Consider the following 26,148-nt stretch of genomic DNA (forward strand, 5'->3'; position numbering starts at 1 on the left):
TCCCTTCCTCCCTCCCTGCCTCCCTGCCTTCCTTCCTTCTTTCTTTCTTCTCTTTCTTTTCTTTTTTCTTTTTTTTTTTGAGATAGGTTTTTGTTATGTCACCCAGGCTGGAGTATGGTTCACTGCAGCCTCAAAGTCCTGGGCTCAATCGATCTTGCTTGCTTCCCGAGTAGCTAGGACTACAGATGCATGCCTCACCATGCCCAGCTAATTTTATTTTATTTTTGCAGAGATAGGGTCTCCCTGACTTGCCCAGGCTGGTCTTGGACTCCTGGACTCAAGTGAACTCCTGGGTTCCTCCTACCTTGGCCTCCCAAAGGACTAGGATTACAGGGTGAGCTGCTACACCTGGCCAAGAATTTTCAAATAAGTAAAAACAGAAACCTTCACTAAAGGAAGGTTTGAAAAGATAGATTTGAAGCAGAGGGAAGATGATTTTAGATGCATGGTACATGCATCCAGTAGGAAAATCAAGAACACCAGCATTCTGAGAAGTTCTCTGAGGCAAAGCTTGCTTACCTCTTTGGTGTCTGTCTGGCTTTTCCTCCTTTTGGGGAATCTGTAGATTCTTTTATTTGTGCCAACCCAGCGATGGCTTTAAAAAAGTTGTTACTCAAAATATTTTATCCTGCATTTGAGTTCTTTCAGTTGGGCAGGATTGCTTAGGTATCTAACCTACCCACCTGCAGGAAATAAAAATCCTCCAATAAAATTTCTAATTTAGGGAAACTCTCCTTCAGTCTATATGGAGCCCATGTTACCCGTCCTCATGGTACAATGTGCCTTTCCCTTGTAGCACAAACACCAGCTACAGTTTTACACTTAATCTGGAGTGAGATGGGCTCCAATCACCAATTATCTGCATGCTATTTAAATTAATTGTCTACTTACCCCTTTAGATATGTAAGGGCCAGATATGTGTTGCTTTCTATTTTGCTTCCAGATTTTAGCAAGTGTCTGGAAAATAGTAGGTATTCAGTGGACATTTACTGAGTAAATGATTAGACGAGTAATTAATTATGAGTGAAAAGCCAACCTGAGGTATTAGGTCAAGCATAGCTATGTGTCTCTGCTTCAAATCCAGCCATAAGCTGATAATTGCAGTTCATAAGCATGATAATTGGGTGCTCACGCATGCGTGTGTGAGATGTATCACCCTCAAACCTTACTACGATGTCAGCACATTACCCGTCCAACATGAACTTAGAGGAAGCAAAATCAAAAACAAATCCAGCCATTGGAGATGGTGCTTTCAGTGTTGGCGAATTCCCAGAGAACTCTGCTGTCCAATGTGGTAGCCATTAGCCACATGTGGCTATTTAAATTTTATTTAAATTAATTAGAGTTAAATACAACTCCAAAATCAGTATTCAATCACACTAGCCACATTTCAAGTAGGCTATCCTACTGGGGGTTGTGGACATAGAACATTTCCATTATCACAGAAAGTTCTATTGGAAGCTGTGTCGTAGAATTCTCAAATATTCCTAACTGCTTCTCTCTCTCTCTCTCTTGCTCTTATTCTTTCTCTCTCACTCTCTCTCTCTTTTTCCACCCTTAAGCCAAGTACAAGGATAGTTGTCTCATTATTGGCTTAAAATGATGTTTTTGAACAAGAAGACGCTGGGTACTTTTGGTGACTAGCACTATCTCTGTTTATTTCCTTTTAACCTCCTGAGCTATTGTTTAGCAATACACCCTTTTATCTCCATTGCTACTGAAGCTGAATGTTACTTGGGTGGAAAGCATAACTGCTTTCTTTTCTACATCCTTAAACCCTTTGCTGATGTTACTGTTTGAGAGTCCCCAAAGCCAGGGTTCTGGGAGAGTCTGGCATGTCTGAACAGCTGAACTACAGAATAATGGAGTAGGGCAGGTTGATGGGGGAGCAGGGCGTTCTGTCGATAAAAGAGCTGCCTTCTCTGGACACATGGCCAGTTAATTGGCCATTCTGAGATGCTATGGATGGGGAGAGGGGGCTTCTGAGAATCGCCGGTGACAGTTAAGTGGCCTATTGTTGACGTCCTCTGCTGAAACGACTTGGTTGGATTCAGCCTCTGCCTTACCCCCACCCCCTGTGGATTTTCTGTTAGATTCATCATTTGCCATTCAGGCATCATCTTTCACTTTCTCCTTCCAAGATGACTGCTTTGTGTACTGGCCCCTGCTTTACTCCTGCTATTCCCAGACTATAAAGGGAACTGTGTGGGGCTTCAGCAGGACTGAGAAATTGACTCTGCTGTCTGTTGAGAACTATAATAATGACTGCGGTGACCTTCATGTCTAGCAGAAAACCCACTATCTGTGCTAGCACAATGATGACCACCTGAAGACAGAGAAAAGGGAATCTTGATTGAATTCCTTCTCATACAATATATAGTTATTTCCTTTGTTCTCCTCTCCATTCTCTTCTCTTCCCCTTCTCCCCATTGCCACTGGAGGACTGATCTCAAATGTGGCTGTGACTAAAAGTTAATGCCTTTGAAATAATAATACATTGCATTTTGCAGGCTTTACCAAGCCAGTTCACTCAAGTTGCCTCATCTATACCCCTCCAAACCCTGTGAGGTAGGGAGGGGAGATATGATTTACCCCATTTGATGGATGAGTAAACTGAGATTTAGAGATTAGGGCAGCTGCCCCAGATATTTTAAACGGGAAGTGAGCACCCAGTCTCTGTCTCCAAGCCCAGTGGTCTTTCAATGGCGTCCACACCCTTATGTGTAAGGAGGATATGGCCCAGGGAAAGCATGAGTGGGCTAGGGAGAGAAGAAGAGCAAAAGAGAGGATGCTATAGAGGAGGGAGGAAAGGAGGGTGTCCCAGGGCTGCTGGCTACTCTGGTCTTTCTCCAGAGCTGGAGGCTTTGATGCTCACAAGGGGCTGCCCTGGCAAACCTCCTGAGAGAAAAGAAAAGCTAAGGGCCTGTCTTCCTCCTTCTCTCTTCCCTCTCCCTTTCCCAGGATGTGCTGGGTTGGGGCAGGGCAGCCCTAGCTCTCCCAAGGCCTGGCATGTGGGAGCCACATGCTGGGTGCCCCAGACAGCCCAATGCTCATTCTCAAGGTGGACCTTCCAGCCTCTAGGTGCTGTGCTGTCCTGAAGTCCGGTCCATGGTGCCCAAGGAAAGCCCCTGAAGCTCACCAGGAGGAAGACGCATGCAGGGCACTCCCAGAGGAGGGACGCGCCCTGGGCCATCCCCCATGGACGGGCGGACACTCCTGGTCTTCAGCTTTATCCTGGCAGCAGCTTTGGGCCAAATGAATTTCACAGGGTGAGTGGCTGCTCCACAGCGGGAGGGAGGACTGGTTGGGAGGAGGGGACTGGATGTCCCAGCAGGAGGTGGCTGCCCCACTGGTGCCTGATCAAGGCGGAGAGTCAGGATGTGGGTTCCTGCCCTGAACCCACTTCCAGCTTCGCAGCCTCCCACTCTCATGCTCCGGGGCTGGCTCGTTGGTGGTCCTCCCCAAATCCAGAGTTCTTAATCCAGAGTCCAGGAGGAAGCCCCTGGGGCTCCAAGAACCCCCTGAAACCACATGCAACAGTTTTCCTATACAACAGGGCTTCTTCAGGGAGGAAGCATGCATAGCTTTCCTCTGATTCTCAAAGAAGTTGTAGCCCCCACAAGACTATGTACCTCTACCAAAAATGGATGTGGGTGTCGTCCTCCTTTGAATGACAGGAAGTTCTAGTATTACACACCAGGCCCTCTGTGGATGTACTTTGAGCCTCCCCAAGGTCCGCAGGTGGATGCCCCACCACGCTCCACAGTAGAGAAGGGGAGACACAGCAAGCGTAGAGAGGGAGTTCCTCACCCACGGTCTCAGAGCCAGCCTGTGAGGGCAGCAACCCCATCCCAGGCATCACACCCCAGAGCCCACACCACAGGCCTCTTGGTTACGCCACCTCCCACCCACCTCCATCGGGAAGGGAAGGAGCTCAGCTTCCTCCATGTCGGGTGGGGTGAGGTTATCTGATCTCACCTTCCGGCCATTGAGACAGACCATGGCCTTGGAGCCCCCACACGAAGAGCCCTTGGGGTCACCACTGGTCCCCCCAGCCCCTGTGTCTACTCCTTTCTCCCCTTCATTCCTTTCGTTTGACACACTGCCCCTGTCCCCATTCCTTTCCCTTCCTTCTTCCCCTGGCTTGACCTTCAGTCCAGCAGTAGCACTGACAGGCTTTATTTAGCCCCTGAGGTGGTCTGTCATTGGGGCTGGAGAGCTCACTGGCTCTAGGCTGAAGGACCATGTGCTTCTCAGAGCTGCCTGCAAGTCTTGGCTGCTCAGGGCTCCTTCAGCCTCCACTCGTGCGGTGCCTCCCGGCCTTCCCGCTCTGCCTTCAGCAGGGCCTCTGCTCCATTCTGCCCCTTCCAAGTGACACAGCCTTCCAGGGATCCTTCTCTGCAGCTTCCTCCACCCCTCCCTGTGTTTTTCTAGGGACCAGGTTCTTCGAGTCCTGGCCGAAGATGAGAAGCAGCTTTCACTTCTCAGGGATCTGGAGGGCCTGAAGCCCCAGAAGGTGAGGACTCCTCAGGCTTGAGGACACCCCCCACTCCCTCCGCGGTGGCTCACACCTTCAGCTCCTTGTCCTGCCCCCCTTTACCCCAAACCTGCCCTCCTGAGGTCCCTGCAAAGAGCACAGACCTGTGGGAAATCACATGTGGCTCCTCTTCAGGAAAACTCAGGAACACTTGCCCAGAAATTTGGGCTGCCTTTTTAGGCCGTGTCTCCTCTAGCTACCCACTCTCTCCTGGATAGGGAGCTGCTACACAACCCGTCAGGGCACTGATCTCCAAACGGCAGGAATTTCCTAAAGCCACACGGATGGCGGGGGGGAACACAGTGTCTCTGGGTGGGATGCCACGTCGCGTGGAGATTGGACACGTTGGCCTCCCAAGTGAAATAGCTTAGCTTGGCAAACCTGTATCTTATCTGAGTTTGTCCCTGTCAGCCTGAGCATCTTTTCTGAGAACACTTGTCCTCTGCAGGTTTTCACAATGGAAAACATTTCTGTTGACTTTGACTGTTACATAGAAGGGTTTTGTTAGGGCGCCACTGGAACCACCAGATATTTCTGGATGTGGTCAAAGCCCTTGCTCCTACTTGTCTGAGTGTCCCGTCGACTGGCACTCATGATGTTTTATGATCATTCTCTCCATTTTACTAATTGAAAAATAGGTGTCGCAAAAGGCTGATCTAGGGACCCAGATCCGGCCTCTCCTACTTCTGTGGAGATGGGAGCAATGACGCTTCCCTTTCCTGACCAGGGTTCTTGTCCGTGTTCGTGTCCCAAATGATGGGCGGCCTCATCTTGAGGACTCTTTAGGACTCTTTAGGTTCTCTGGATCCAGGCGAAATTGCAATGAGTGTAAGTCAGGTGTGGAGGTGACAGGGCTTGAAATTAGGGAAAGAACCTCAGTGCCTTGGGGATTTTGTTTGTCGCAGTCTTTCCGCTCAGCCTTAGGGTTTCATTATGGAACTGGGGCCCTTTTAAGTGTATGGCAGTCCCTCCTGATTGACAGTCAACCTAAAACATTACATGGAAAATTTCAGAAAGAAAAAACTCGTAAGTTTTAACTTGCAAACTGTTCTGAGTAGTGTGATGAAGTCTCGCACCTGCACGCTGTCCAGGCTCCTCTCCGTGAGTCACTTAGTGACCATTTCGGTCATCAGACCGATTGTCGCTGTGTCACAGTGTTTCTGTTCGTCTAACCCTTATTCGACTTAGTAAAGGCCCCAAAGTGTAAGGGTAGTGATGCTGGCATTTGTTCTAATTGCTCTATTTTATTATTAGTTACTGTTTTTAATCTCTAACTGTGCCTAATTTATAAGTTAGGGCCAGGTGCGGTGGCTCATGCCGGCAATCCCAGCACTTTGGGAGGCCAAGGTGGGCAGATCTTCTGAGGTCAGGAGTTCGAAACCAGCCTGGCCGACATGGCGAAACCCCCGTCTCTACTAAAAATAGAAAAATTAGCCAGGTGTGGTGGCACGCACCTATAGTCCCAGCTACTCAGGAGGCTGAGGTAGGAGAATGGCTTGAACCTGGGAGGCAGGCCGGGTGCGGTGGCTCAAGCCTGTAATCCCAGCACTTTGGGAGGCCGAGACGGGCGGATCACGAGGTCAGGAGCTCGAGACCATCCTGGCTAACACGGTGAAACCCCGTCTCTACTAAAAAATACAAAAAACTAGCCGGGCGAGGTGGCGGGCGCCTGTAGTCCCAGCTACTTGGGAGGCTGAGGCAGGAGAATGGCGTGAACCTGGGAGGCGGAGCTTGCAGTGAGCTGAGGCCCGGCCACTGCACTCCAGCCCGGGCGACAGAGCGAGACTCCGTCTAAAAAAAAAAAAAAAAAAGAACCTGGGAGGCAAAGGTTGCAGTGAGCTGAAATCATGCCATTGCACTCCAGCCTGGGCGAAACTACATCTCAAAAAAAAAAAAAAAAAAAAAAAAAAAAAAAATATATATATATATATATATATATATATATATGTAAGTTAAACTTTATTATAGGTCTGTCAAAAACATAGAGTGAATAAAATCTAGTATTTAATAGCACAACAGGGTGACTATAGTCAATAATAATTTAATTGTATATTTTAAAATAACTAAAAGAGTGTACTTGGAGTACTTGGATTGTCTGTAACACAAAGAATACATGCTTGAGTGACAGATACCTCATTTGCCCTGATGTGATCATTACATATTGTATACCTGTATCAAAATATCCCATATACCCCAGAAATATATACACCTAATATGTACCCACAAAAATTAAAAATTACAAAAAACCTGTATCCCAAGTCTGTATGTATAGGAAAGAGCATAGTCTATATAGGATTCAGTACTATCTGCTGTTTCAGGCATCCGCTGGGAGGTCTTGGGACATCACACCCCCGTCCCCATCTCCTACGTAGAAAAAAGGTCTCTACTGGCTGAGAGATTCTTTGGCTCTCTGGGGTCACCTACAGGATTGTGTGGAAGGACATGTAGTAATGCAGCTGTCTCTCTTTCCTTGGTGAACAAGGTGGACTTCTGGCGTGGCCCAGCCAGGCCCAGCCTCCCCGTGGATATGAGAGTTCCTTTCTCTCAACTGAAAGACATCAAAGCTTATCTGGAGTCCCATGGCCTTGCTTACAGCATCATGATAAAGGACATCCAGGTGAGGCCCTGCCCCAGCAAGGGCTCTGCCTTCTGCCTTCCTTTCTGGTTGGGGCCCAATATGGAGGAGATGTTCTCGGGGCTAAAAGTGGACATGTGGTTTCTGGGTCTCCATCGGTGTGTTTGTGAACATGCTGTGGAAGGCAGTGAGCCACACGCTTCTCAGAATCTGAAGCTAGGACAGAGTTCATGGGGGAAGCACTCACAGTGTGGGAGTGGAGAGGACGCCTGTGATGAGTCCTCCTGGGGAGGGATTTGCAGCAATAAACAGCAAAGGCACCGGGTGAAGGGAGACAGGAGGATGTAGCTGGGGTCTTCCCAGGGGCACTGTGGGAAGGTGCCTCTGGATAACTTCTTCCTTTGCTTATCTGACCACTCCCTCCTGTTCCCGCTGTGTCTCAGCCATCCAATGCCTGGGGGAACGGCTTTACTCCAGAGGATTGGGAAATGGTGAAAGCAGCAGAGAGATCACTGGTGTGGTTGCCTTCCCCTGACCTCCACCGCATGGCTCTCTGCACAGGGCATCTCCCCCAGGCAGGATTCTCCCAGAGGAACCACTTTGGGAGAGCAGAACCGCTCTTGGGTAGGACAAAGGTAGCCTTCATCCTGGACACTCCAGTCTCCCTGCTGCGTTTCCTGAGTCTTTTCTGAACATCATGAAATTCTGTTTCAATTGTTCTATTTGCCAGGATATCTTAAAGAGCCCCTGAAAGGTGCTGGCAGCACAGCCTCCTTCCTAGAGATCTCTGTGGGTACCACTGATTGGTTAAGCCTCCCTGGCTGCATCTTTCTGCAGCTGCTGCTGCTGGCCGTGTACCTGTGGAAGCGCATCCATAAGATTCATTCCCAACCTTGTTGTACGGTGCTAATCTCCCCTAAGGGCTCCGAGTGTGGGAACACAGAGCCTCCCGGAGCACACACACTTGACACTGTATGTCAGGGGATCAACGCATCAGGCAGCATTCCGTTCCCATGCGAGCGCAGGGCTGGGGCACTGTGGTCCTTTCAAAGACCTTTATCCCTCATCAGGCACATCTGTTTCCCACTCAACATGTGGGGGTGGGATATTTCTCTAATGAAATCCCCCACAAGCAAAAATGGGGAAACTCCCACAGACAAAAGAGGCTACCACATCAAAAGAAATAGAACTGAATTCTCATTTTTAGCCCAGGCCTCTATTTTGAAGTTTCCATTTCCCTGGTTCAGCCCCACCCTGGGAGCTCCACAGCATTTGGCAAACAGACACACAGAGGTCTCTAAAAACTTTCTGTTGATTTCTGCACATCAGGGACTGCCCCAGAGTCCCCTCTGAGCCTCCCCCACTGGCTTTAGCCCGTCCTCTCCCCACATCCGCAGCCCCGAGTCCCTCTAGGGCTTTGCCCTCCCTTTCAGGAAAATGCTCTGACCTCTTAGCCTTGATCCAGCCAGGCAGGATTTTCACCAACTCGCTCTTCCTGCAGGGATCAAGCACTTACTGCCATACTTGAGATCATATTTTGGCTGAGAGGGAGCTGGGGGTGGGGGTGGCTGGTGTGTTGATGTGTTGAGGGATTGATGATGGGGAGGGGTCCAGGAGGAGGGAAGCTGAGATTTGCTAACAGGACTGAAAGGGCTTTGCACCCCTCAGGTTGTTGGCGTCCAGTCTTGTATTTCAGATACAGAGGCACGGGCGTGATTTTCTCCCTGTCCTCTGGATCCCCTCAGCCAAGTACTTGGCAATGTCCCCTGCAGGGTGGGCCCTCGGTCGTTGTCTGCTGAATGACTTGCTCAGTTGGGGAGTTCAGGACAGGAACGACCTTATTCACATGTGGGTCTTTGTTTCTCTGGCCCCCTCCCCTCAGCCAAGGTTCAGCTCCACGCTCTGTATCCATCTTCCTACCCCAGCACCCACCATAGGACTTGCTGCTTCATTAGGGCTTGATACATGTCAGTGGAACTAATGGACATTCATTAGGAGGAGGAAAGGAAAGAGGAGTGGTCGTGTTTGGCGGCTAGGACCAGGCTGGAAAGCCTCGATGCTGGTTTTCACTTTGGCCAGAGGCAGGGGAGATTTTGGAATCTTTCCCTCCCTCTGCCCTGTGATCAGAGGGATGCTTGAGAAACGTGAGGCAGGGCCATTCATTCCACTCACAGACACAGAGAGCCCTACTGTGTGCTGCGCATTGGGCAAGGGCTGGAAACACAGAGATAAAAAACCTGGCCCTGTATCCAGGAGAGCCGGAGGGTCGCAGGGGCCAGGGATGGAGGGGAGTAAGCCGGTGGTTACAATGGAGTGGATGAGGGGCTGATGGAGTGAGGGCGGTTGCTATGGGAGCGCATACAAGAGGCACTGCACGCTGCGCTTCTGAGAAGGCGGTAATTACGGTGCGCTGAAGAGCAGGTAAGGGGGGCTGGCCAGGGGAAGGGGGGCCCCGCCCCGATTGGCGATGAAGCCAGACCCCATCGCAAAGAGTGCCCTCCACCATGTGACGAGGTCAGGATTTTATCCCGAAAACTAGGGAGGAGTCACCGGAGGTGCTTTGACATGATCAGATTTGCATTTCAGAAAAACCACCCTGACAGTGACAGTGTTGAGTTGGGGACAGGGCCAGGGAGAGACTGACAGGCAGGAGGGTGGTGAGGAAATTGCAGTGGGCCAGGCAAGAAATTATCTGATTCCTAGGGAGCTCTATTTGCATTTAATTTTTCTTCACCTCCTCGTTCTTTTCAGCCCTTTGGTTTTTTTTTTTCCCCCTAGGATGAGTCACCATGGAAAAGCTTCACTTGAGCAATCAGCTCTGTGGCTTTTAATGGCTTTTTTTCTGATTACAAAATTAATAAATATTCATGTTAGATAATTTGGAAAATAGTGGAAAGCACAAGGAGAAAACAAAAATCACCCATGCTCTGACCATCCAGAGCAGAATACAATTGGGTGTAAATATTGCTTTGCCAATTTCCCTCACCCTAGTGGATCACTCTCATCACTATGCAATTAGAGTTATTTCTCCCATTTACAAAAACCCTCTCTTGATCCCTTCCCTCTCCCCTCCAGCCATCACCCCATTTTTATGCTTCCCCATAGAGTGAAACTCCTGAAAATACTGACTCTCCCTGTCATCTCCATCCCTTTCCGCCAGCAGGCCGCCTGTCCCTCACTTCACCAAAGCTTCCCTCGACAAAGTCACACACAACTTCCAAATCCAACCCAGTGGCCAACTCTCAATGTTCCTCTTCCAACAGCACAACTGGTGGCTCTCTCCTTCCTGGAGTCTGTCTCTTCTCCTGGCATCCAGGACTTCTGTGTTCTGTCTCCAGCCAGCACCTCCTCTCCTGGATCCAACCGCCTACTCAGTGTTTCCACCTGGGGGTCCAATGGGCATCTCCAACTTTCCAGGTCCAGACCAAGTTCCCCTGGCCCTTCATCAGTGCCTCCACAGCCCTCTCTATCTCAGGAAATGGCAACACCATCCTTCCAGCCACTCAGACCAGAAGCTGGGAGACATTCTTGACCCCTTCCTCAAACCCCCATCAATAACAGATTTATCGCTGTCTTCAGGATGGATCTTAGCACATCCCCACCACCCCCTAGGGCCCATGCGCCATCTCGTCGCTCACCTGGGTTCTTCCATTCGCTTTCTAACTGCTCTCCCCACTTCCCCACCTTGACTCCTTATTACCTAGTCTCTAAACAGCAGCCAGAAGGGCCCTTTAAAACTATTGCAAATTCAAGCATGTTGTTCCTCTGCTTAAAATCCAACTAATTTGGAGTAAAAGCCAAAGCCCTTGCAATGGTCATAAGGCTTTCTTTTCGTTTTATTTTATTTATTTATTTTGAGACAAGATCTCGCTCTGTCATCCAGGCTGAAGTGCAGTGGCACAATCATGGCTCACTGTAGCCTCGAACTCCCAGGCTCACTCCATCCTCTTGCCTCAGGCTCCTAAGTAGCTGGGACTATAGGACCACATCACCACACCCAGCTCATTTTTCTATTTTTTGTAGAGATGGGGTCTGACTATGTTGCCCAAGCTGGTCTTGAACTCCTGGGCTCAGGCAACCTGCCAACTTCGACCTCCCAAAGTGCAGAAATTACAGGTGTGAGCCACCACACCAGACTGCTCATCTTGTTTTAAACTGTATCCTTCTTCTTCCCCAGTTCCCCAACTTCCTCTTTCCTTCCCATTTCACTCTTCTTGACATTTACCATTTTCTCATTGCCTATATAATCTAATTCTTTACTTCTTTAAATTATTATCTTGCTAGCTGAAGAGTACAGTTTTTATTTGTTTGTTTTGTTTTTGAGACAGAGTCTCACTCCATCACCCAGGCTGGAGTACAGTGGCATGATCTCGGCTCATGCCTCCGCCTCCCAGGCTCAAGCAACTCTCATGCCTCAGCTTTCTGAGTAGCTTGGCTTACAGGCACACACCACCACATCTGGCTAATTTTTGTATTATTATTATTATTATTATTATTATTTAAGTAGAGACAGGGTTTCACCATGTTGGCCAGGCTGTTCCCAAACTCCTGGCCTCAAGTGATCCACCTGCCTCAATCTCCCAAAGTGCTGGGACTACAGGCATGAACCACCAGAGTTTTTTTTTTTTTTTTTAGATGGGGTCTTGCTATGTTGCCCAGGGTAGAGTTCAGTGGCTGTTCACAGGGACAGTCATAGCTCACTGCAGCCTTGAATGCCTGGGCTCAAGAGATCCTCCTGCCTCAGCCTCCTGAATGGCTGGGACTGCAGGTGTGCACCACCATGCCTGGCTTGAACAGCAGAGTTTTAAAGGTGGAAATGCTGTTGGCTGGTCTGAGGGTGAGTGGCAGCTCCAGAGAGGAGAAGAAGACAACAGGGAAGATTGCAGGAGAAGCCAGGGAAGACAGGAGTAGTGATGGGCAAGACCCTGGGAGAGGCAGAGCCTGGCTGCATCATGGGGGTAGGGACAGAAGTGGACCCAGGCCCCTCTGTTGGGCCACATGAAAGGCAGGTGCTGACGGACTCACCCAGATGACCATTAATGGGGGCTTTCTGCCCTCCAAGTCCTACAGAAGCTATCCTACCTCTGCAGAACCCAGACTTCCTGGTCATGCCTTGTAATGCTCCCTCACAGAGCCCTGGAGTCATCCCAAAGTTATTATCATCCTCCTTATCATTATCACCCTCCTCCTCCTCATCATAGCTAACATTCACCAGCAGTTACTACATGCCTGGCAAAAGTCTAAGCATTTAGCATGTATTAGCCCTTCTAATCCTCATGAGAACATTGATGTGTGTGTGTGCGTGTGTGTGTGTGTGTATGTGTGTGTGTGTGTCTGTGTGTGAGATGGAGTCTTGCTCTGTCGCCCAGGCTGGGGTGCAGTGACTCAACCGCCGCTCACTGCAACCTCCGCCTCCTGGGTTCAAGCAATTCTCCTGCCTCAGTCTCCTGAGTAGCTGGAATTACAGGTGCCCACCACCACACCCGGCTAATTTTTGTATTTTTAGTAGAAGGAGGGTTTCGCCATGTTGGCCAAGCCGGTCTTGAACTCCTGGCCTCAAGTGATCCACCTGCTTCAGCCTCCCAAAGTGCTGGGATTACAAGTGTCAGCCACTGCACCTGGCCCTCATGAGAACATTTTAAAGTATATGCTAAAGTATGTGATAACACGACCTCCATTTCACAAAGGGGAAACTGAGGCACAGAGAAGTTAGTAATTTGATGGAGTTGGTGGCAGGACCGGGGTTTAACCTAGCTCCTGCACCCTCAGACTCCACTCTCAAGCCACCAGTCCCCTCAGCGGTCATCATTGTTGTCCATGTGGTGTTTTAACTTTGCCTTTTAGACAGGGAAGCCTTGTGGTTTGGCCTTGACCTCTGAGGGAGTCCATTCTGAAAACATCAGATCGGCAGCCTCCCCCCACGTCCAGTGCCACAGGACTGGATTTGCTACTGGCCACGTAGCTGCTGCTGCAGATGTTAGGCCTGGAAGAGAAGGCCAGGAACTGGGGAGGAGAGGCAGCGGCTGCTGTCCCAGAGCCCCCAGCCCACTCTATTTTCAGGAGCTGTGTCCATTTTGCATCTGTGGCTGGGGTTGGGCTGTGAGAGATCCTGCTCTCACAGGAACTGGGGCCCCACTGCCTCCTCCCCTGCCCAACCCGGGAGGGCTGTCCTTCCCTTAGGGCCCCCATCCTTCCTGACTCATCGTAAATTAATTCACACCGAGGTATTGCTTTCCCTGTCAGGTTATGGCTTCCAGGGAGGCAGATGGCTTTTACTTCTGAGTTGGTTGGTTTCTTTGTTTTGTTATTTTTTCCTGAGAAGTCTGACAGGGCTGTCATTAGGCATTCCTCAGCCTGTGGCCAGACCGCATTCTTCGGTCACCCATCCCCTTCCCTCAGTCCCAGGAATGGAGCAAACGCTGGTGCATTTTCCAGGCCAAGGCAGATTCCTGTTCCTGGAAGTGGGGCCAGCTGTGAGGCCTGAGAATTTCCAGTTTGAAAGAGGGTGTCACCTCCATTCACAAGGCTCTGAGGGTGTCTGGAAAGTTATTTGCAGTTTGGTGCTAACTTCCCATTTGCCTCCAAGCTCTTATGTGGAACAAAGGACAGTCTCCTGGGTCCTGTCTTCCTGTGGGTGTCCCAGGCTGTGTGGGGAGAAGTGGGTCCTCTAGTCCTTTTTTCCCGATTTCTCCTCCCTGTCCTCCACTTTCACCCCCACTTCAGGCTTCCACCAGATCCTTGGAAACCCTTTGCCTTGTCCTCAAGGCTGGCAGGCTGTTCTCTTCCTTGCAGCTGCTCGTCACAGCTGATGGCACCAGGCACACATTGGTCATGGTAGGCTGTTGTGATTTGGGTCGGCTTCCTGAGAAGACAAATTCCTTTTGTTAGAGCTTCCCAGAAGTGTTTGCGAAGGGCCAGAGACGCCCCGGGCTCCTCCGGCCATGTCTAACTTACCCAGCAATCCCGGCTTTGCCCCTGGCCAGCCAGTGCAGCTGGAAAATATCACAACAGTAATTGCCTTGCATGGAGTCGGTGCTCAAAAGTAAAGTGAGCCCCAAACATCAATTTCCAGTCCCATTTTGAAATCTATGAACCTGAGTGTTGTGAGCAAGCCGACTAGGCCTCGGGGATGAGTGAGTCATCAGGCATTGCCTCATCTGTGGCAGGTGGGGTGGTGAGGCTGCTCTTCCTGACGGGGTGGAAGACGCCACAGTAGCCATTAGGGCTCTTGGTTTTGCTATTACTTATTCATTGAAAAGTTCTGGGCTGAGGCGGGCGCATCACCTGAGGTTGGGAGTTCGAGACCAGCCCGATCAACATGGAGAAACCCCGTTTCTTTTTTTTTTTTTTTTTTTTTTGAGACGGAGTCTCGCTCTGTCGCCCAGGCTGGAGTGCAGTGGCCGGATCTCAGCTCACTACAAGCTCCGCCTCCCGGGTTTACGCCATTCTCCTGCCTCAGCCTCCCGAGTAGCTGGGACTACAGGCGCCCGCCACCTCGCCCGGCTAGTTTTTTGTATTTTTTAGTAGAGACGGGGTTTCACCGTGTTAGCCAGGATGGTCTCGATCTCCTGACCTCGTGATCCGCCCGTCTCGGCCTCCCAAAGTGCTGGGATTACAGGCTTGAGCCACCGCGCCCGGCTGAGAAACCCCGTTTCTACTAAAAATATAAAAAATTAGCCAGGCGTGGTGGTGCATGCCTGTAATCCCAGCTACTGGGGAGGCAGAGGCAGAAGAATCGCCTGAACCCGGGAGGCAGAGGTTGCGGTGAGCCGAGATCACACCACTGCACTCCAGCATTGTGAACATTTTGGTTTATATTTTTGGCATTTTAGTGTCTTAGGTTCTTGGGTTCTTCTCAGGGGTCCTTGATTTTTCATTATCGTAAAAAACTTTCAAATTGCAAAAATGGAGTTTTTAGCTGTTGTTAACATTTGCATGCTCTTTCTGTCCACACACATATCGACACACACAGACATAAACATATCTGTGTATGTGTGTGTTTTTGTGCATGCGTGTGTGTGTGTGTATGTGTGTGTGTGTGTGTGTGTGTGTGTGTTTAGAAATAGGGTGTTGCTCTGTTGTCCAGGCTGGAGTACAGTGGTACGATCATAACTCACTCTCTATCATAGCTCACTCTAGCCTCCAATTCCCAGGCTCAAGCAGTCCTCCTGCCTCAGCTTAAGTAGCTGGGACTATAGGAATGCGTCCCCAAGCCTGGCTAATTTTTTAATTTTAATTTTTTGTAGAGATGGGGTCTTGCTTTGTTGCCCAGGCTGGTCTCAAACTTCTGGGCTCCAGCAATCCTCCTGCCTTGGACTCCCAAAGTGCTGGGTTTACAGGTGTAAGCCACCATGCCCAACCTGCATATGTGTTATTACTGTTGGCCTTTAGTTTTGATAGTTGGTCTTAAGGAACCCCAGGGTATGGACTAAAATGCCTGGTTCTTGTCTCACCTCTGCCACTTGTTATCTTTGCCTTTACGTCCCTTTACCACTCCAATCTGCTTTAGCTCTAAAACACAAATAGCTCATTTCTGTTCTGTTATCAGGTCATCTAACCAGATCAAGTGAGACCATGAAGATGAAGCTTGGTTAACTGAGGCTCTAGCCCCCAAATAAGTCATCAGCAAGACTTAGTTGTGGCCCAGTGCTGCAAACAAAGGGCAATTTGGGTTAATGAAGATGCTTTCTCAGCATCTTCAGTGGCAGAGGACCTGAGTACCTCCCACACTGGACAGTCTGTGCTGAATCCTGGGGTGCCTTGGCTCCTGGATGCCATTATAAGGGCATGAGCTTGGGTGAAGGACACTAGCTCATCTCATTGTGACCCAAGCAGGGAAAAATGTCTCAAGATTTTTGAGACATTTGAAATGTAGGTGGTCTGAGCAGTGAGTGAGTGGTTAACCCAGCCAGGTATTATACTGCCCTCTGTATGGGCAGCTGGAAGTACCATGTAAGGCTTGAATGCTAACTCCACATTGATACCCAAGGACATTGCTTTTGACTCACCCAGACTTGTGTTTAGGAGGTAAGTGAAAGACCATTGGCACATTAATCATAATTATTTAGACTGACTTTGGTCATGCCTGGCTTTCTGAATGGCTTGCATACCAGTTGTCTAGGCTATTTCCTGGAAGTGGAGTTAATGTTGGGGGTCAGAGGAACCCTCTGCTTCCCCCAATGGGGTCAGTGCACATGGTTTGGCTTGGGTCCTGACTCAACAGAGTGCTTATTAAGTGCAAAAGCAATGTTGGCAGTAGATTGTGAGCACCCTTTTTCCCCCCAAAAACACCTTCAAATCCATTATTACATTTTATCCTATGAGGTGGTAAGGCAGATATTGCTTTCCCAATTTTCAAGCTGAGGAAACTAAGGCCACAGCAAGTTCCACAGCCAGTTAGTGGCAAAGGCAGACCTAGACCCTAGCTCTCTGGACTCCTTGCCCTGTGCTCATTTGGGAAATGGCAGCATGACTGCCAGCTTGCCAGGCAGAATAATTACCCAGCAATCTGGACCTTCCTTCTGTTGTGCAGTTCACACTCATGGTGGCTCATTCTCCTGTGTTGCTGCTGTCTTTATGCACAGCCAGCGGAGGCAGGGCTCAGAAGAGGCATAGGCAGCCCAGCTCTCCCCTTCTTTTCCAATATGTGTTCCCCATCACCCAGGTGCTGCTGAATGAGGAAAGAGAGGCCATGGCGAAATCCCGCCGGCTGGAGCGCAGCACCAGCAGCTTCAGTTACTCCTCATACCATACCCTGGAGGAGGTAGGTCTGGCCGGTCAAGCTCTGGGCTCTCTTGTATCTTTGGTCCCCTTAGGGTTTCCTGACTCATGCAGAAACTAGTGAAGGACTCCAGGGTTATGGGAAACTGTGACTGACACTTGGGGACTGTACAGCAGACATTAGGTCAAGGTCTCTTAGGCAGAGAGTCATATTCAAAGATGTCCAGAAGCCAGAATTCAGATAGAGGGGACAGTAGTTCAATTGTACAGCCCTAGGCAGGTACGGAGCAGAGTAATGGGTCTACTAGGCAGAACACTAAGTCAGGGACCCATTATGGGCCAGAATAGAGCAGATAGAAGCTACCTTCATCTTGACAGAGCAGGAGCGTCGCCATCTTGAACAAACACCACCATTCTAAGTTCCCTTTGATTAAAAAACTGCCTAATTCCAGTGCTTATAGTTAAAAAAAGGACAAAAATCATCCAGAAACCCCTCTCAGGTTGATTTCTCTAAAATAAACCTGTCCTTAACTGTGAAGCCACCTTTTGTGTTTCTTTCCTCTTTCTTTTACTCTTACACATATCCAATCCTCCAGTTAGGGACCTAGGGCTCTCAGCCTCTCCGTGACCAGTCCTGGTGTTCAGTGGTCCCTGCCATGGGTGCTGGAATATATAATATGAGGGGCAGGAAGCCAGGCACATTGGACAGTCATGTTTGTAGAATAAAAGAGAGGTGCCTTCACTTGGAGAAAGTTCATGATCACAGTTGCAGTCAGCCAGGGCAAGCAACTTGTTTATAAAGGAGAATGTACACAGAGGGTGCAGGGATGCCCATTCCAGAAAGGAACTCAAGGCACACTTCTCATATTGTGTGTCAAGGATATGACATTCTTGATATCATCCATCTATTATCATCATCACTTTTCCCACTTCACAAGTCATACAATAGAGAATCCACTTTCTTTCATATATTTGTTAATTTAATTACATGTATTGAAAGAACAAGAGAATGAAATAATACAGTCTGGCACTATTTATCGATGCCAAAGATAAATAAAACAAGAACCCTGCATTCAAGGGGCTTACAGTCTAAAAGGAGCAAGAAGATAAAAACATCACTACAAAGTCTGTGAGATCTATCAAATGGATTGAATGGGCCAAAGAATGGAGGCAAGAGAGAATTTCCAACCAGAGAGAGCCACGTGGGTCAAGCCTGGGGATTTGAGCAGGCTCAGCACACACTATTCTCCCAGGCAAAGGCATAGCTCTGCACAGAGCAAGGAGCCTGGGAATCCAGCAAGATCACAACTCAACTTCCTTTAGCTCTGAGGGAATGCTCTATTTTTGCAATTCTCTATCTGGTTCTTTTAGACCCTCTGAGGAGGTGGGAAACCATTGAAGAGAGTGGGAAAGGGCAGGGAGAACATTCAGAGAGTCCCCGGTGTTCATCCCACTTCCTGCTTAACTGCCAATCTTACACGTCTTTCCTTTTAGATATATAGCTGGATTGACAACTTTGTAACGGAGCATTCCGATATTGTCTCGAAAATTCAGATTGGCAACAGCTTTGAAAACCGCTCCATTCTTGTCCTGAAGGTAAAAGTCACAGCGTCAACCTGTAGACTCTACATTGAGGGCCTCTGGCATAAAATTGAGCTCATGTGGGGCAGTGGCTGGGCGGGAGTTTCGGGGAGAAGGACAATATGTCTACTCCTGTCCCCAGGTGACCCATAAGCTTTGGGGTTGTGGCATTCAGAGATCCACCCTTGTAGGTATGAAGAGGTGACAGTATAGTGACTTAGCCTGTCCTTGGTCAGGAAGTAGGTGGGAGGATGGCTAAGGAGCTGGGGCTGCAGAGTGGCAGTTGTCGCCCTGGACTTGGGGTGTAAGTGTGGGTGAGTTGGCGTTCTATCACCTCAGTTGCTTCATCCGTTCAATGGGAAGAGAGGTACACAGAGGGCCCATTTGCTAATGAGGTCATCTGGCTCAGACAGCCCTGCAGATATGCCTGAGTCTATAGAGAAGCCTCCCAGCCCTTCACAGGAGCCACCGGAACAGAAATCAAGCAAACTCAGCACCCTGCAGTTCCTTAGGTCATGAAGGAAGTAGGAGAGGTGAATGCAGAGCCCATCAGAAAGCAATTCTTAGTTTGAGCCCAAAAGGGCACCCAGGAGTGTAGACCCTGTGGGGCATTTAGCATCAGCTGTCAGGAAGGACAGGTGCTTGCTGCCGCTCTCAACAATGTTCTGGTGGGCTCTTCTGAACAGCCAAGTGGACCCACCTAACTTGGGATTTGACTTAACCTGTCCCTGCTTCCATTTCTCCAGGGGCCGTGGTCTTCTCTTTCTAATGCTGTCTGAAGCCTTGCTACTCAAAGCACGGCCCCTTCATGGCAGCATCAACATCACCTGGGAGCTTATTAGAAATGCCAAACCTCAGACCCTCCCCAGACCTACTAAGTCAGAATCTGCACTGGAATAAGATCCCCAGGAGACTCATGTGCCCATTAGAGTTTGAGAAACCCTGGTCTTAAGATACTTTCAATCCTGGGAAATTCTGTGCTTCTGGATGGATCACTTTGCTCCCCAAGGGCACCACCATATTTTCAAAGGCCCTCACAAATGTGCATTTTTGGGCACATGGACAGGTACCTGCACACACACCCTCTTACCTAGTGCGTAAAGCTGCCCCAGGCAGTGAGGATGCCTCGGGGGCCTCCTTCCAGGTAGCCCAGAGGCAGTAGCTGTCTGAGTTCAAACCTGTGTTTGGGGCCTGATTCTTTTTCTCAGTTCAGCACTGGTGGTTCTCGGCACCCAGCCATCTGGATTGACACTGGAATTCACTCCCGGGAGTGGATCACCCATGCCACCGGCATCTGGACTGCCAATAAGGTCAGCATGGACCTGTAGCCAAGGTGCACCCATGATGAGGGCTGCAACTAGGGGCAGGGACTTACTATTTAAGGGTGCCTCTAGTTGAACAATTACACTCAGGGTGCTGTCTCCCTCCCGCCCTTTGGGGTAGCCACGGTGTACTCTTACCTTTTGCAGCACAGAGCCCACATTGATCCCCTGCCTTCTAGTTGTTTAATATCCAAGCCTTTGGTTCTGCATAAAAGATATACTTAAGGGGTTCCATGCCACCCTTTCCTGCAGCCACTGGCTGTGCAAATGTCCTGCGCCACCTCCCAGGAGACCAGTGGGGCCTCCCATCCCTCTTCACTCTTTCTTGCAGATTGTCAGTGATTATGGCAAAGATGGTGTCCTGACAGATATACTGAAGGCCATGGACATCTTTATAGAGCTCGTCACAAACCCTGATGGGTTTGCTTTTACCCACAGCATGGTGAGGGCACCTGGGAAGGATGGAAGGAGGGGGTCAGCTCTAGGGGGATGGAGAAAAGGTCACTGTACTTTGGGAACCAGCCCCTTCAGAGCCTCTTTGCAGAGTCCTCACCAAGGGCAGGAAGGCTGCTCAGGTACTGCACCTGCAGCTTCTTGCCCTCTGATCTCTTTCTTGCTGCCCAGGGAAGGCCACTATTGGCAGCCTATGCCCAGCCTCTCCCCAGACCCTGACTTCAACTACATAGTATCTGAGCTGCATCCTTGGCCCAGCCCCATGCCAGCTCCATCCTATCCTGGCAATTCCTTCCCTTTGCTCCTCCCTGCCCCACCAGGGTCCCCTACCGCCATAGGCCAGGATATCAGAGGCTCCCATTCCTGGGAATGGGCCCAGTGAATGAGGTTACCTGACCTGGGCTTTCCCAGAACCGCTTATGGCGGAAGAACAAGTCCATCAGACCTGGAATCTTCTGCATTGGTGTGGATCTCAACAGGAATTGGAAGTCGGGCTTTGGAGGTATGGTAACCTGCTGTCCTGGGGCAGGGTTGGAGAAGAGGTGTTGGCCCGTGGCAGGTTCTCCCACTCAGTCAGATTATGTTGACGCAACTTGGGAGGCACAGGACAATGTAGTCAGCTGATATGCATGGGTCACAGCCAGGGACAGGCAAGCACATATCTCAGACTGGCCGTGGGTGTGGGAGAGGTTGTGTGTGTGTGTTGAATGTACACATGTGCCAAACCTTCATGGGAAACATTTAGGGGAGCCCCCAGCTCCTGAAACGAGGACTAACTACATGGGTCAAATCCTAAATACGACAGAGAAAGGCTTAAAGGAGGTACTAAGTAGCCTTGCTTGTTGTTCAAAATCCAGAGTTTACGGTGCTCCCAAAATATCCCTAGCCCTGCCCTGAAGGGAGCACAACACGAAGAAATGCCTCTGAACTCTTTCCCTGAGAGCTAGGACTGAAATCTGCCCTTTGGGGAGGCCAGGGCAATAGTTTCAAGTGTCCAATAGACCCATTTTTTTTTTTTGTTTTCTTTTTTTTGAGACAAGGTCTCACTCTGTCATCCAGGCTGGAGTGCAGTGGTGTGATCATGACTCACTGCAGCTTTGACCTCCTGGGCTCCGGAGATCCTCCCACCTCAGCCTCCCAAGTAGCCAAGACCACAGGTGTGCATCACCACACCCAGCTAATTTTTGTTTTTGGTTTTGTTTTGAGACAGAGTCTTGCTCCGTCACCCAGGTTGAAGTGCGGTGGCGTGATCTCAGCTCACTGCAACATCTGCCTCCTGGGTTCAAGTGATTCTCCTGTCTCAGCCTCCTGAGTAGCTGGGACTACAGGCGCCCACCACCACGCCCGGTTACTTTTTGTAGTTTTAATAGCGACAGAATTTCCCCAAATTGGTCAGGCTGGTCTCAAACGTCTGACCTCAGGTGATCCACCCGCCTCGGCCTCCCAAAGTGCTGGAATTACAGGCATGAGGCACCTCGTCCAGCCAATTTTTGTATTTTTAAAAAATTTTGTAGAGGTGAGGTTTTGCCATGTTCCCTCGGCTGATCTTGAACTCTTGGGCTCAAGGGAATCAGCCGCCTCGGTCTCCCGAAGTATTGGGATGACAGGCGTGAGCCACGGCGCCCGGCCTTGAGCGAATTCTTTTTCATCAAGGCTGGCTTGAGCCTGGTTTTTATTTTTGACCCATTACTTTATGACCCTGGTGCATACCTGCAGAGCTGTCTAATCCCAGTGAGGGGGAGGGGGTAGCTTTCTCCTGAGTTCCTTGGTGTTTTTCCCTGATTATCTCCCTTGCCATGCGAGGGGCACAGGGATTGGGAAATTGAGGCCTCCAGAAAGCTCAGAGACAGGTCCATGGACCCTGGAAATACAGCAATTTGATGGGCAGGACAATGTGATGGGTCCAGTTAAGACAGAGATTCCAGAACAGACACAGCCCTCAGCCCCCAGACGTGGCATCTGCACTTCACCGGAGTCAGGGTTTGGCTCCACAGGGGACGGTGTCATTGCTGTTGATAGTGAGACCTATAGGCTGGTGTTCAAACCAATGAGGTAGAACATTTAAATCTGGATGCCCATTGCTTTAAAAATCTGGCTTCTTGGAGTCTGTTCTCACTGAAAAATAAGGATGGCCCCAAAGCACTGAGAGTGAGGCCCCTAGCCCGGAGTGTGGGGGTTCCAACTGCTTGTGTAAGGGAACCAGACCATGCAAAATTAGGCATTTCCACCTCCAAACGAACAGACGCTTGCCTCAGCGGGGGCGTCCATGAGGCCCCTCAGCACTGACTGGAGTGAGTGCCCATGCACCCCAACATAGGCTGGCTAGTAGAAAGAGAAATTACCTCTTAAAGAAAATAACCGCTCTGGGTCTCGCCACAGGAAAAAAAAATTCCGTATACATGCAATGTACAAAACAATTATGGAAAAAAAGCCCAGAGGGGGCAAAAGGCTCCCATAATCCCACCACTCAAAGATCACTGTTTTTAATAATTTACCATGTCCTTCCAGAGACTTTCCCTTGCTACAAATTACATTTTTAGAGAAGGAAAAATAAATAGCTAATGAATCCATTAGCAGGTACTTGTGAAACAGGCAGACTCAGAGGACCTTGACTGTGAGCGTCAGAGATGCAGGCAGCTAATTCCCATTTGGCCAGGGGAAGATTAGTTTATTCTGCTTAGCTCAAACCAGAACTAATGGCCTGAAGTGTTTCTCCATATTTGGGCAAAGCCACCTGGTCGTTGGCAGGGGAACGGCTTTCTGTGCGTGGGCCGCAAAGGCAGACAAAGCCTTCATCATCCCCCGCTCTGCGCATCTGTTGCTGTTTGTCATTCATCAAGTGGAGCAGGTGCAGGAGCTCCCAGCAGACACAATAAACAAGGCCGCTGTTAGCTGGGCTGATTCCAGCCTGGGGGCTGCCTTTCACCCCCTAGGTCTGCTGGCACCTCCCCTTCTAACCAGGGTCCCCATCCCAGGTGAGGACCACCAAACCGAGAGGGGGTGCGCTCCTTGGGCTTCCCTGGGGCCAGCAAGAGTGTGTGTCTGGGTTGGTGACTCAGGCTGGACGATTTTGTTTATGGTTTTGTTATTGCCTTAATTGAATGGCTGTTTAACAAGTAATCTGTAGCCCAACCCTCCCACCTGTGCCTGGCCTCCTGTGCATTCTTGGGGAGGACCCGTGTGCTGCATTCCTAGAGCATCATCTGAAGTGGTCCATGGGCCAGCCCCCCGCCCCTGGAGTCAAGAGGAATGCTGTGGCCTCCTCAGGAGACTTCAGAAGTTGAGGCAATCCCTGATCTCTGGACGGTGGGAATCTTCCCACCATTCCAGGGAAGAGGAGAGAGAGGAGAAACTGGGATGACTCCTTCCAAGTGTGCCCTTAGCCTACAAAGTCTTGACTAGCTCAGTGCAGCCCAACCCTCCCCTCGGGAATAAGGGAAAAGCAGAGGAGGAGCGGAGGAGGAAGAGAGAGAGGGGGTGAGGGCAAAGAATCGGGGGGAGATGGGAACAAATGGAACTTGGGAAAAGAATAAAAGCCCTGCTCCTCTTTGTTCGCTCCCTCATCTTAAGTCCCCAAGAAGAATTTTCAAAGACTTCTTTGCACCTCTGGCTCCCAGAACAGCCTCAGGCAACTACGCGGAACTATTCTCCCACATTGATTTCCCATGTCCCCAGACCCCAAGTTCATGGCTCACCTGGAGCCGTGGCTGTGGCAAAGCTTGAGCTGACACTGAGTTTGAGCCCTCGACTGACGGCACACCCAGGAAGGATCAGCCTAAAGGTGTTGCTGCTCAGTAGGGGAAGCCAGGGTTGGGGCAGAGACTTACAGTTTCCTCTGGATGCAACTTCTGAGCCAGGCCCACCTTCCTAAAGGGACTACAGGACAAGCCGAGGGGGCTCCCTGCAGGGCTTCAGAACTGCGGGGTATGGTGTGGCTGCAGTCCTCTGACATTAGACTAGAGGATGCAGCAGTAACAAACATCCATCCCAATCTCAGTGGCTTAACACAACAAAAGTTTGTTTTTCATGCACACAAAGTCCAATATGAATAGGTGACTCTCCTTGGCAGCTTTCTTCTAGCAGTGAGAGAGGGATCCAGGAGGCTGTTTCTATCTAGAGTTTTGTTTTTGCTTCCAGCCACACAGACAGAAAAGAACATGGAGAAGTCACACTTGCTCTTAACAATCTCAACCCAGAAGTGCCATGTCATTTCTGTTCACCTTTTCATTGGTCAAAGTATGACCTCAGTCATACTGCAAAGGAGGCTGGGAAATGCAGGGGAACACATGGGTATTTTGTGAGTGCCATCTGTGTCGCACGTGGGGATTCAACTCTTTGGGTGGCTTTATTTTACTTCCAGGAAATGGTTCTAACAGCAACCCCTGCTCAGAGACTTATCACGGGCCCTCCCCTCAGTCGGAGCCAGAAGTGGCTGCCATAGTGAACTTCATCACAGCCCATGGCAACTTCAAGGCTCTGATCTCCATCCACAGCTACTCTCAGATGCTCATGTACCCTTACGGCCGATCGCTGGAGCCCGTTTCAAATCACAGGGAGTTGGTGAGACTGGCTGCTTAGGGCTTGGGGAGAAGAGACCCCTTCTCAGGAAAATCCATATCTGTCATACTCCCAGAGGGCTCAGATTGTTACTCGGAGTGCAAGGGTCTGGACTGATAGACCCCATGGTGCAGGGAAGGGGTAGGGGAGCTTGCTGTTCTCATGTGTGATCACGTTCAAAGCCGGAGATGCTGTGCTCCCTTCTCACAAGGGTCATATCCACCTTCAACTTCCAGGACTCCTAAATCCATGCTTCTCACCAGGTGGTGAGGGTGGGGGAGTGTGTGGGAGCCCTGGGGAGCCCCTGCCTTTCACCCTGCTGATGTCATCTTGCAGTACGATCTTGCCAAGGATGCGGTGGAGGCCTTGTATAAGGTGCACGGGATCGAGTACTTTTTTGGCAGCATCAGCACCACCCTCTGTGAGTGAGCCTCCCCTGGCCCTGCTTCAGACACCACATCCACCTGGGGTTGGCCGCAGGGCAGTGCCATGGATCTAGCTGGGCTGGCCCAAAGCTGCCTCCCAACTGGATAGAAGGGTTAACAGTGGTACCCAGGCAACTGTTTCTTGACAGCTTTTGTGCACAGCTCCCAGTGCCTGGCTTACTGCAAGGTTCCTAAGCCTGGTAGCCTGCAGGAGCTTTCTTTCTGCAGGAGTAGAGAATGGGTTAGGTGCATGGCTGTGATCCCGGTTGAGGCCTGGGCAGGAAGCCCGGTGTGGCCTGGGGTGGGTGGGGGTTTGGCTCCCAGGGCCCACTTTCCACTCAGGATGCCTCTGTACCTTGCAGCCACATCCCCTTCTTCCTTTTGGAGTCACATTTTGGACTTTTTGTTTCTAGACGTGGCCAGTGGGATCACCGTTGACTGGGCCTACGACAGTGGCATCAAGTATGCCTTCAGCTTTGAGCTCCGGGACACTGGGCGCTATGGCTTCCTGCTGCCTGCCACACAAATCATCCCCACGGCCCAGGAGACGTGGATGGCGCTCCGGACCATCATGGAGCACACCCTGAATCACCCTTACTAGCAGCACGACTGAGGGCAGGGCAGGAAGCTCCATCCTTCTCCCCAAGGTCTGCGGCTCCTCCTGAAACCCAAGTTATGCATCCCCATCCCCATGCCCTCATCCTGACCTCTTAGAAAATAAATACAAGTTTGAACAGGCTTCACTGCCTCTCATGTTGGCTACCACCCCTATGGGCTCAGCACTGACAAGGGGACGAGAGAGCTGCTTCTCATTCCCCGGGGGTGGGGCTTAAATGTAGGGGAAGCCTCTTTACTCTCCATGCTACCTTCAGGACAATAAGGGGGTAGAGGCTGTAGCTTTTCTCCTCTTGCAGTGTTTCCAGGGCCTGGAACAGAGAAGGCACACATTGTCCCAGCATATTTACATTTTAAGATGCC

General features: G+C 50.2%; 1 protein-coding gene and 1 non-coding gene across 4 annotated transcripts; both read left to right on the forward strand.

Moving 5' to 3' along the window:
• The first annotated feature begins 1,094 nt into the window (after positions 1-1,094).
• On the forward strand, positions 1,095-1,198 carry LOC111539871. Its single transcript, XR_002730821.1, has one exon. It is a non-coding gene; the product is annotated as a small nucleolar RNA U13 (small nucleolar RNA).
• A 272-nt stretch (positions 1,199-1,470) lies between these two features.
• CPA5 (carboxypeptidase A5) lies at positions 1,471-25,909 on the forward strand. Of its 3 annotated transcripts, XM_023207813.2 has the most exons (13): positions 1,471-1,876; positions 2,511-2,568; positions 3,062-3,269; positions 4,435-4,516; positions 7,020-7,154; positions 16,777-16,875; positions 18,327-18,428; positions 19,622-19,723; positions 20,067-20,177; positions 20,600-20,690; positions 24,549-24,748; positions 25,082-25,166; positions 25,584-25,909. In XM_023207813.2, the coding sequence occupies exons 3-13, from the start codon at positions 3,154-3,156 to the stop codon at positions 25,769-25,771; spliced, it is 1,311 nt and encodes a 436-aa protein (XP_023063581.1). In that variant the 5' UTR covers positions 1,471-1,876; positions 2,511-2,568; positions 3,062-3,153; the 3' UTR covers positions 25,772-25,909. The 3 variants fall into 3 exon arrangements, with proteins under 3 accessions (XP_023063581.1, XP_023063582.1, XP_023063584.1); XM_023207814.2 differs by lacking the exon at positions 2,511-2,568 and having other exon boundaries at positions 1,490-1,876; XM_023207816.2 differs by lacking the exons at positions 2,511-2,568; positions 25,082-25,166 and having other exon boundaries at positions 1,490-1,876; positions 25,584-25,908.
• Positions 25,910-26,148: the final 239 nt, after the last annotated feature.

Source organism: Piliocolobus tephrosceles, chromosome 8 (assembly GCF_002776525.5).
Source record: "Piliocolobus tephrosceles isolate RC106 chromosome 8, ASM277652v3, whole genome shotgun sequence".
Taxonomy (NCBI): domain Eukaryota; kingdom Metazoa; phylum Chordata; class Mammalia; order Primates; family Cercopithecidae; genus Piliocolobus; species Piliocolobus tephrosceles.